Below are 12,297 nucleotides of genomic sequence, written 5' to 3' on the forward strand. Positions count from 1 at the left end.
CCAGCAAACAGGGCTTTTTGAATTACAGGAGGTTCAGATTCTGCTGAACAAACAGAATGGGGACACAAAATTGGATGTTTCCTCTCCCAATGAGGTATTATCATCACCATTCAGCAATCAGTTGCTCTCACTCCCACTTTAACTAGAAATATCTTGGAACTAAAGTGTGGTTAAAATAACACAATTCATTACAGTTATCTTTATGATCAATCAATGTTTTCCGGGGGGGGGATAAGGAAGGGTGTCTGCCAGTAAATTCCAACTCTTGCATTATGAAGAGAAGATGAGATTATAAACCTGCCATTTCATGAACATGTTCGCTTCATGAACAGGATTACCAAAACACAGCTCCCAGCAGTTCCACTTTACCAATGGTCTCCCATCTGCTACTGCCATGATGTCTACAATCCAGCATAGAATTGGCTGATGGGTTCAGAAATTATTGGGGCTGATGCAGCAAAAGACTTATGCAGCATGACCATGTAAGACCTATCTCCTTAGGAAACTATGGTTTGTAACAGGACCTTATACTGTAAATTCTTCTTTGGAATATTTTACATATTTATGGTTATTCATTGCACATTTCAATTAAATTCTGACAACCACCACCAGATATTCCTCAATATATATATTAGTCATTTGGGCACATCAGGTTGCTAGAGTTAGATATAATTTATCTGATTAGGTGCATATATCTTTTACTTTCACTGTTTTAGGATACGTTTTTCAATACATTACCTTGGAAATATCCTTTCTAGCTCTTCTCGATGAGGTATGTGTGGAATCGGAGGATGGTCAAAGTGTAAGAGAGCAAGGAACACAGATCCTGCATGAGCTCGGAATTTATCTATCTTTTCAGCTGACTGTTGAGCCACACAGCACATGATCTGTTTGCAGCTGCAAAGAAGAAAACAAATCTATAATGTAACCGGTAAAATGCGTATCTAAATTTCAACTGTTTCAACGTTAAAACAAATATCCTGCTATGAAAGTACTTTGGTTCAACTCTTCATAACGAACGTACAAGAGGTTTAAGTCATCAACATGGTGACAATTTTTAAAGCTTTAAATTCCATAGCCATCGTACTACAAATTGTTGATATTCATATACTACCTTTCATCCAAAAAGATAGGAAGTTCCTTTGAGCTTTTAATGAACTGCTACATTTAAGAAGGAAACAGAGCAGAAAGCTTGAGAAAAGCACATTTTCAAGTAGAAAACTGCACATGTAGCAGAGGACAAGGTCTGTCCCAAACCTCACACATCCCAAATGAATCGTTTCTTTAGCTCTGGCTAGCTTTTTACAATATCCTGTTTTGCCTACATTCATAACTAAACTATCAGCTACAATACTGTGTTCACAAGGACCTTTACACCTTCAGGAAGGACAACTAATGATAGTAAAACCAGCTGGAACTCCTTCAGTTACAGCAAACCCCAGAATATTTAGAAAATGTGATCCAGCTGGCAGGAATGCTTTCCTACGTTTCATGTGAATTATCTATGTCTGCAGCCCCTGAGCAATGGCTCCGATTGCTTGCTTTGATTTTATCATGAAATTAAAAATCCGCAGCTCAGTGTTAGCTACCTTTCTCCATATTTCCTTACTAATAATTCTGCAAAGAAGACAGTACATTTTTTCACATTCCAAATGAAAGATGTGATGCCCTGGGTAAGAGGGCAAGTTTGCTTTCTATTTCACTGAACAATACTAGCAGGCTCCACAGAGGTGGCAAGTGTAGACCAAATCATGCCGATGCCCTGGACTTCAGAGGCGAAACTGCCCCCAGTTTCTCTCAATAGGGTTAGTCTCTCTGAAAAACAGATGCAATATTCTCAGCATCTGTATGGGTTTAAGGTTGATGCACTTCTATCAAAAGTTCTGCTTCACTCAATAAAAGAATCATGGAATGGTTTGGGTTGGAATGGGCTTTAAAGCTCATCCAGTTCCAACTCCTGCCACAGGAAGGGACACCTTCCTCTAGGGCAGGTTGCTCCAAGCCCTGTCCAACCTGGCCTTGAACACTGCCACGGATAGGGCAGCCACAACTTCTCTGGGCACCCTGTGCCAGTTCCTTGCCACCTAAGGATGCAGCATGTAAGAAAGGCTTTCCTGTGTGGATTGGAATGTAATTATAAGATAAGACACAAAAGCAGTACAAGTCACATACATGTTGGCATCAATTAACTCTGCTTCGTTCTGAACCAGGAGAAGCGTCACTTCCATTAAACTTCTCATAGCAGCTTCACGCACCCTGTTGAAACAGAGATGTTAGAGCAGCTCTATCAGTATTTAGTTAAAGAAATACATCAGCAGTTAAGCTAAACACTGGCAAAAAATCAAAATAATTAAAGTGTTGACCTCTGAGAGCAGCTACTGTATGTTGGGGAGGAAGAGGAGTGTGCATAACTGCACCACCAAGCCTATGAAGTGAAGTCCACATTGCACTGAGGGGACAGCAATCATCCAAGTTTCCAGGCAAGCCCCTGCCTCACCATCTCAGTTTTTATTCCAGCCAGATGTCATCAAGTTTGTTCTTTAAGAACATGAGAACTGACAACAATGAGTAATATTTAGTGTGCAAGTAGATGTGTTTAAACCTAAGTGCTCTGTCTCCTTCCTATCATCTTCTAGAAAGGCCAACCCATATTTTGACATTAAGAGATTTAAGCACTATTAGAACTGCCGTATTCTTGTACATTTTCAAGCTTAGTATTTCCAGCATTAAAAAACTGTAACTTAGAATGGCTTCAATCTCTATGCTAAATAATAATTGGTTTTATGAAAAAGTTTAACACTAAGTTGTGCTTGAAGCGCATATTATCTATATGGTGAAGATTTTCTGCCTTCAAAATGTCTAAATATGATATCAGTATAAAAATAAGAGTGTAATGTCAAAAATGAATATCAATATGCTTGTTTTAAGCCCCATGCCTTATCAATACATGAGTTGTTAAAAGTAGTTTCATTCTTAAGACATAGGCAATACCATGGCAGATACTCAAGCAGTTACACGATCCTGCAGAAGACCAGCACCAACACATTTATCACACTAGTAACTCATGGTAATGTCAACCTTTCTCAGTGATAATTAAAGAATTGAAATATCAGAAAAGGTACAGCTGCCTGCTGTGAAAAGAAATAACACCAATTTCCAAAGCCAGATGTAAACAGTTGTCTATGCGACCTAAAACTGGGTGGGACATTTGTTGCAATGGTAAAAAAGGTAAATTACATCATTTTTTCCTAAGGAGCTTAATACAAGTTTGGCAATCTTTCATCAAAGTATGCTTTCCTAGTTTTTCATGCAGTATCTGACTATTAGATACGCATGTCTAACACCTGCAGACAGATTGGACATGTCCCAGCAAACAATGCAAAGTTTGCATGTAGAAAGTAAAGTTGGTTAAACTTTCCCACGATTCCATTGAAGACAGACAAAAATTACACACCAAAGACAAGGTCTCTGCAGAGCAATGGCAAGTCTCCTCCTATCTTTCCATCTTAGTCAATGGATTAGAACAAACAGAATGAGAAAACATATTTGAGAGGCCACAAAAGTATTTAGTAGCCTGCAGTTTGCTATGAGAAAGGATTTCCCTCCCCCCTTTAATTTACGGGTGTCTTGCCTGGATTTTGGCTGGCATTGCCAAAGAAGCTTAAAAGGAATCTGCTGCTCAAAGCACATTTGAATTTTAATGGCTGTTGGGAATTTAATTTCCTCAGGATTTCTTTGAAAATTTCCACTTTGTAGAGTTTTGTTTTGTTTTTAAATTAAGACATAGACAGAAGGATAAACAATAGGTTGGGGGGGGGGCCCAGATGAGAGCTGTCAGATGTGGAAGTTAACTTGAATACCTAATAAGTTAACTTGAATATCTAATTATACTTAGTCAGGTCCTTATCTACCTCAGTATCTTGCCCGCTTTTGAAAGCAAAAAGCTTAGTATCTCCTCCCTTTCTCTAAGTCTGCACCCTATTTGATTGCTTTTACATTTTCCTTCAGCTACACCTGTCTCTCCCTTGTGTTTCTACATTCTCCAAGTGAGACCCATTTACCTCCCTCTCGCTTATTTGACAGCTGAGTAAGGATGAGAGGAAAAGCCATGAATCGTTCTTCCCTTATGCAAGCTCTAATGACCTGTGCTTTATCCTTACTTGTTTGCATCCTCATTTCCTCTTCTAAGTATGAGATGCCACACACACCTACTGTTCTCTGATTTCTTATCCTCTGCTGCTGTTTTCCTGCCCCGTGACAATTTTAACAACCAAGACTAAGAGGCTGGGTATCATTACACACATCAAGAAAAATACAGACACAAACACTAACTCAGGCTGATAAAAGTAGGCTGAAGCATTCATCCTGTGTAATTTTCCAACACGTTTGTAAATACTGCAGTGAAGTACCCTACAGGAACAAGGACATCCCCAATTACAGCTTCTTCAGAAATTAAACATAAACCCAAAGAACAACAGAAGCCTTCACTGTGCTTTAGTTCATCAATTTAAGAAACTGCCTTTCCAGATCACTGTTACTGAAGGAATACAGAAAAGCCCGATGAATTCTATATCACATATTGAATATTCTTCATATATTAAGAGAACTATGAAGACTGAAGGATGTCACAAAAATATGACTGCTACTGACTTTATCTTACCCCTATTCTATAGGTTTCACAGTAGTAGCTACATTCCCACAGACTTATGATTTAATTATTGCATTCTCATAGGTGAAATCACTGAAGCCCAAAACTTACAAAAGAGTCAGTAATACCACAGCACAGTTCATAAAGGTTTATCAATCTCGGCCAGTCACTAGTCACTAACACGTTATGCAACTGCTCCCTCTCCTGGCAAAGAACCCCCACAACACGAACGTACAATAGGAGAGTTAACGTAGGAGTAAATGTGCTCTATCAACGGAACAGAAGTTTAAAATCTCTGTACTTTTTATGACCAAATACATTCCTGATATTCACTAAGAGAAAATAATGTCATCCACAAAACCAGAACAAGGCTGAGCTTCAGTTTAAAACACAATAATCCCCATCTTCCAGGAGAGGGCAAACAAATTCTTGTCAGCATTTCTTTTCACTTTCTACTTCTCTTGCCCCAGTGTATTTCTACCTATACCCAAATCTCCAAAAGCGTGGAGCTATCTATTTCTGACACGTTTTGAAAACACATCAGTTTTTAATTAGACAGCAAACATGACAGCTATGATTAAGTCTTAGTTTGTAAGGCATCTTACCATCCTCCAACATCTCCTCGGCTGTCTGTGGTGTAGTCAGTCACACCATTAAGCAGCATAGCATAAATCTGAGTAACGTTATCTTTGCAGACATATTCTTCCTGGGATCCTTCTCCCTTTACACCTGCTGTCTGGCAAACCCTTTAAGAAGAGAAAATAAGTGGGAGAAACCACAGCACTAGCAAGGAGAAACATTCAAGATCACAGCTTTGTTCTGTTGCTTAATAAAATTCCCTGACATACAGTATTCTAACCGCCTGTAACATCTGCTACAAACAGTATGAAGGATACTTCTGAGCCTACTGTGTCATATTTGACCTGAGGATTTATTTCTGATCTGTGTTTGGGTTTAAAGGAACACTGCCAAGGCTAAAAACTCAACAGATAAAGCAGATATATATATAATAATCTATAATACTACAAAAAGGAACATGCTTAAAGCACCGATGAGTTTCTGAACTCTCTTTAAATGAAGTAAGCAAGAAGAGAAAAGGACTAATGCAATGTGCATTGAATTTGATATTAACAAACTTCTTCACATTATTAGGAAAGTAGAAAAGACATATTCTTCCTTCTCACTACAGTTCACTAAATCGCAGCCCATGAGAAAGGTGAACTCCAAAATACACTCTAGCTAGTCACTTAATTCAGTAAAAAACCCCACACCACCATCACAGCTGTACTCCATCCTCAGGTGTGTGATCATCCTCTAATTCAAAGACCTACCGAATAATGGAGATGCACACAGCCCTGAAAACGTGTACATCATAGTGTAGCTGATGTCAGGAATCATGCTACAGACCCACAAGAGAAACCACAACGAACAGGAGAAAACTTCTAGAGAAAGAATGAGATGAAAAAAAAAACAACAAGATAATAAACATACTTTGCAATTGCTATGAGGGCGTCTCTTCTGGCTTCTGCAAAGCTCACGTTTCCAGGGGAAATTAAGGTAACTTGTTTCAAACCTTCCAAAACCTGGAAAAATATATAAAAAATATATATTTAAATCCAATGCGTTATTTATGACGTTGAATTTAAATACAGAATTTAAATTTCCATTAACACTACTAACACAGGACTAAACTTTAATTATCAGAATCTATAATAAGCTAAACCTGTGATGATTTTCTGGAGTTACTGTACATTAGAATCCAAACCTCCTTCAGAAAGTCCTTTAATTATGATTATTATTATTAGTTTGATTACCACCATAGGTTTCATTCAAAATGCCCCGTGCCCTCTCTTCATTACAATGGTCATGTTTTCTCACCTGCTGAAGCCTGCCCTTCAGCAGAAATCTTGGAAGAGCCCCAAGAGCACGTGAAAAGCCACAACGAACCATTTCCTCTGTGTTTTGTAGTTCTGAAACATACATTGTCACCAGCTCATCTAGAAAAAAATACAATTGCAGAGTGAAAAGCAATTACCACATCAGCATCCTTACATACTTGGCTAACAAAAAACTAAACCAGAAGATCCCCCAAAACAGAGCATCTAGAAAATTTCACAATTCATTAAGCTAAAATACAGAATAGCTTGAATTCCCTACAGAAAAAAGGTTAAAGTTTTACAATGCTCACTGTTACATGAATGAATTCTGATTTTCTAAACACAAAGTAAGGTGTTTGGACAGACTAATCCAAGCCATTCAAGAGCAAAAAAAGGACAGTTATATATTTTTTATAAATCCAAAGTACAAGCACCAATTTCTATGCAAAGACAGGGGAACAAGTTCTTTTATATTGCCAGGTCATAACTTTCCATAATTAGACAAGTATTCTATGTTAGGAAAGAGATGTCTTTGCATTTGTTATTTGAGAGTTTTCCCCCCCAGAAAAGTCCTATTGGACTGGGGGTTTAAACACACACTCAGATCATACCTAACCAATGGGATAATTTCATATCATGTTACAGAGAGACAAAAAACAAGTTGGGCTTTTTGCAGAGAAAGCTCAAAAAGAAGGGACCACTTTAAAGTATGGATGCTGTGCTCTGATGATGCGCATCACTATGTGACAAAATAGGGACAAAACAAGGACAATGGCCTCTACAAGAGGCAGCAGATAAAAAGCACTCAAGTAAACTGAACCACACATGGAAAAAGGAGCCTCAACAGTAAAGTGATACAAAGAAGAAAATGAGAATGAATGAAAACAAAAAGAAAGAAGTCAGGAATCTATGTCTTTCCATTGTAGTTTTCATCACTGGTTTAACAGACAATACTTCCTTTACCAGCTTTTTTGGTCAATACATTAAATTCTTCTGTAAAACACAGAGAAAAACAAGGTACTCCAGAAAAAGGGCTTTAAAATGACAGAGGAGAGGTTTAGATGAGATATCAGGAAGAAGTTCTTTCTGGTGAGGGTGATGAGAAACTGCCTCATCAGGTTGCCCAGAGAAGCTGTGGCTGCCCCATCCCTGGCAGTGTTCAAGGCCAGCCTGGACGGGGCTTGGAGAAGCCTGGTCTAGTGGAAGGTGTCCCTGCCTGCGGCAGGGGGTTGGAACTGGATGAACTTTTCCAACCCAAACCAGTCTGATTCTATGCTTCATCTCTTCACTGAATATGTAGTGTTTAATCCTCATGGAAAAAGAATAACAGATCCCAGGACAATTATTTAATAGTGCCATTGCTTACTGTCATCCAAGATTTAAATGATTGAGCAATATTTGCTAGAGGAAGAAAGAATAGTTACCATAAGAAACTACACATTAATCATAACTTATGACTGATTTTTTTTTGTTCTTTTTTAAATCCCTATGCAATAGGCAAGCCTCAACTAGTTCCTCACAGCAGGAAACTAGTTCCCTGTCCAGAGGTTAGCAATACCTTCACATAAGCATATGTATTATTTAAAACTTTCCTAACCACTGAGTGTAAGGTAGAGTCTTGAGGCCATAGGAAGATGCAACGCTTGCTTAGACAGCAAGATGATCTTAGACAATAAGACTATGACAGTCTTCGCTTTGACTGATGTCAATTTAAGATTGACATTTTAGCCAAATGACATAAAATTAGGACATGACAACTGGCAAACGAACAGCTCTTCACTTGTAACTACTTCGTAATTATGCTAGCAAATGTTAATATTCTTCTAAGAGTTTTCAGCTTCATAAAACAGGGCCTATGAAGCGTCTACAATATTAATTCAATACAACCCATCCTGAAAGAATATTAAAAGAGACAGTCATCAAAACCAAACCAGAACACACTAAGACAGAAAAAAATAAAACAAAGTGAAAACAAATGGAAGTAATAGAAGTGATTCAATAAAACAGCAGTCTTACAGGGAGAGATTCAGAATGCCGAATCACTGACCTATCTTTAAATTTGTGTTTTCATTTTAATCTGTCAAGTGATAGTGAAACTGGTTAGATTTTTACCAAAAGCTTTTTTTCCTAATCCCCTTAATCATGTTTAGACCTGCTTTCATACCTAAGGCACCTGCATTGTCACTGAATGTCTTCTGCACAGTAGCTTACGCACATACATGCACACTTCAGACGTTATGGGGAAGATGTTTAACAGTGGATTTCAGTCTCACAACATACACAATTTAATGGTCATGAAATACATAGTTTTTACTGGCATAGAGATGAAAATATTTGTTCCTGAGGCATTTTAAGGTCCTTTAAAATTAGTGATGCTCCTCCCCATCCTCCCCAGTACTTCCAAAGTGCAAGTTAGGTCCAGTTCAGTATTTTCCACCTCTACTGTAAACATGAGTCATTACCCTGTACAGCTGAATCAGCTTCTCCCTTTTCATTGATGTAATACTCATTACAGAGCGCAGCCAGTGCAGAGACAGCAGACTCCTGCAACAAAGGCAAAACTGTGAACTTGATATATTTACACTAAGTTTATAGTTCATTGTAACTGTGCTTAGAATTAAAGGGTTAAGGAAAAAGAGTGGATTTTCTTTAAAAAGTCCTTCCCTTCAGCCACTGACATTTACTTTATTTCTTCCTAATACTGGTTTAAGAACAGGAAACCTATGCAAGAAAAACAAAAAAAACCCAGATTTTACTCTTGTTCCTTCAAAAGTACCAGTAAGCTAAATTAATATTAAGAGATTAATGGCAAAGTATCAACTGTATTTTCAGTTCAGTTAAAAGACCTACAATATTTCAAAATACAGAAGTCACTATTTCATCTTCAATGTATTGATGCCAGATTACAAGAAATAAACTATATTTGCCCAGAGCTACAGAAAGGAAACAAAGAGGGTAAAAAACATGGACTTAAGGTTATAAACAAAACCCCCAAAATATCCAGTATCACAACCCTTGTGTGTCAATCTTAACTGGTTTAGAAAGGATCACGGGTTGTGTATTATGCCTGAACCTCTAATCTTTAGAGTGGTTTCGGTCATGATTCAGAACGCAAAACCAGTACAGCTGCTATTTCAAAAAGCATGCAACAAGTTTTCTCATAAAATTTATGGTTGAATTATACTTTTCCGCTAATAATATAATGCTGACCAAAATTATAATAAATTTGAGAGCATATAAAAACTATGCACTGTTCCATTCACCTTAATAATGATACTTATTAATACTCTGTTCTCCAGGTACAAGAACACAGGAATCATGTACAGCTTATTCATTCTGCCTTCAAAGACACCTCAGATTTGTTCTCTATGAAAAACCAAGGACATGGAAAAAAAACCCACCAAGATTCATCCTAAGTAATACTGTAACTACCAGAGGCATTACAGTAGCAAAATATACAGAATTAGGTAATTCTAATAGATAGATAGATAATTCTAATAGATAAGTCCTGTAGATCACGGAATCACCCAATGGTTTGGGTTGGAAGGGACCTTTAAACGTCATGCAGTTCCAACCCCCCTGCAATGAGCGAGGGACGCCTTCCACTGTAACAGGTTGCTCATAGCCTTCACTTTCTAAAGAGAATGGTTTTCACCTTAAATGCATGAAGTTACATCGGAAGAGCATCCTGGATGTCAGAAAAAAAGATGACTTTTCAATGTCTCAAGCACTGTCCTTAAAATGATTTCTTTCTAAAGTATATACAGAAATCAAGTGAGGATTTATATTTAGTAAACACTTCTCAATGATAATTAATGTTAACCAAACAACTCAAAATTCTCTAAAGCGTATAATTAATTCTTCAAAACTTGGTTTAGAAGGTCCACTCATAAGACATACAAGCTCTTTGAATAAATCCCTAATGCCAAAAGAATACTGCAGGAATTTGAATGTCTTCTTTTAATTTTCTTTGGTGATTTGGATACATTCTAGTCTACTCTGTCTTCCAAGGAAGACTTTAAAAGATGAGCTACCAGATATTTGCAATGCTTTTTTAGCTTATTTTTAAAGCCTAAGAAAACAAACACAATATGTTATATTCAAATTTCTCTGTGATGGCTGTAACAGGGAAGACAAAAATCATCTTTATAATTCACTGGAGCCTTTAAGAGTGCAAGATCAAACTGCCATGGTATTACATGGGAAAATTAAGATGAATGACTGGTGGGGTTTGGATCACGTACATAAAATAGCATGAAACATATCCATAAATGGATCTAATACTCAGAATTGGAGTAGCTCGAGAGCACAGTAAAAGGATTTGCAACAGAGTTTAATGGAAAAGTCAAGCACATTGTTGCTGCCCGCTGTCACTGCAGCACCACTCAATTACTTTGTCCAACAGGAACAATTTTTATGATAGCTGTTCAAGTATTGATCAAAAAAGTCCATTTGAATTTTGAGGAATTCAATTGTGGGTTTTTTTAAATAACCCTTTTTGTTAATCTAAGGAACAAAGATTCAAGAACCAATTAAATTCCATGGAAAATAAACCACCAACAGAAAGTAAAAATACTTCTAACTCTGTATTTCATGTGATCGCATGAAGATGGAGAAACTACAGTACCTTTATATGCTGTCGTGCAGTGCTTGAAGCAAGAGTGAGACTTCTTAGACTGTCATTTATTAACCACTGCCAGCCAGCTGAAACAGTAAAGAACATAAATGGTATTAAACCTTCATACCTTCTTAACTTCGACATTCTGATTATTTCTTTATGACGACCAGCAATTACACACACTGACATATTTCCTTGGGTTTCCAAAATAAACAAGGTTATAATTCTCAATCAGTATAACTCTTCTGGTTTGGTTTACAACAGACAGAGTGCAAACGCTGCGGATGCTGAAAACTGACAGGAAAAAACCCTTATTAGTAAACAGCTACAGAACAACTCCTCAAATGAGGTCCCCATCTGGTGCAGTATTTGTGTATCTTTCTGATATTTTTTTTGTTAGGCCACCCAACCTCACTAATCCTGCTTCTTTCAAATAATAGTTCGTTAATGCTTCAGTTAATGACTGACTGCAAAGACAGCGGAAGGTTATTTACAATGCAACATACCGATTACTGGATCTCCTCTAAAGGGCATTTTTGATAGTGACAACTTCTCAATTAAAGTGCAGACTGTAAAAACAAAAAAAGTAAATTTGATAACTTATAAACACAAACCAATGAGACACTGCAGCAATTCTGAACATATGACAACAAGTTACCTTAGCATTAATTTGAAATGGAAGAGAAAACTAATAGAAGGCCAAAACATATGAAATTAGAAACTGAAAGGAAATGACACTCGTGGTTCCTGCATACACAGTACTGAGAACAGTTATCTGTTCTCTGATGCGAGTTAGTTCCATTATTCATGCAAATACATTGTTTGGTGCTATGTTTCCCCCTGCTCTGCCATTTAAGGTGCACCTGTACATATCAGCCACCTTTCTGTTCCTATACCAGTCTGTAAATGGCTCTGTAGTATCGCTGATAGTACACCAACTTGGACAAAGATAACACTACAGCCATTAAAGACTATTCAAATATATATGGAAGGTTTTCCTGCTTCTTATTAGCATTTTTTTGGACCTTTATGGAATGGCATCTGTTCACTGCATAGAGCTAGGAGCTGTAAAACTGGATGAAGCTTTATTTCCTTTGATACTCTGTATACAAGAAAATGTCTTTTTAATAATTAAGTCCTTATAATTTTTAATC

At 37.3% G+C, this 12,297-nt stretch overlaps 1 protein-coding gene across 3 annotated transcripts in view; it reads right to left on the bottom strand.

Annotated features, from left to right (window-relative positions):
* The window catches only part of TBCD (tubulin folding cofactor D), a 122,387-nt gene that overhangs the window by 21,747 nt on the left and 88,343 nt on the right, over positions 1-12,297 (bottom strand). For all 3 annotated transcript variants that reach the window (XM_057401396.1, XM_057401399.1, XM_057401397.1), the window contains 8 exons: positions 11,650-11,712; positions 11,153-11,229; positions 8,988-9,069; positions 6,527-6,645; positions 6,140-6,231; positions 5,254-5,394; positions 2,173-2,256; positions 739-897 (listed from right to left, as the gene is read on the bottom strand). In XM_057401396.1, coding sequence (XP_057257379.1) covers positions 739-897; positions 2,173-2,256; positions 5,254-5,394; positions 6,140-6,231; positions 6,527-6,645; positions 8,988-9,069; positions 11,153-11,229; positions 11,650-11,712 — 817 coding nt within the window. The remainder of the gene's footprint in view (positions 1-738; positions 898-2,172; positions 2,257-5,253; positions 5,395-6,139; positions 6,232-6,526; positions 6,646-8,987; positions 9,070-11,152; positions 11,230-11,649; positions 11,713-12,297) is intronic.

Source organism: Pezoporus wallicus, unplaced genomic scaffold (genome assembly GCF_028554395.1).
Source record: "Pezoporus wallicus isolate ANWC-B61680 ecotype Strahan unplaced genomic scaffold, APGP_CSIRO_Pwel_v1 contig_8702, whole genome shotgun sequence".
NCBI lineage: Eukaryota > Metazoa > Chordata > Aves > Psittaciformes > Psittacidae > Pezoporus > Pezoporus wallicus.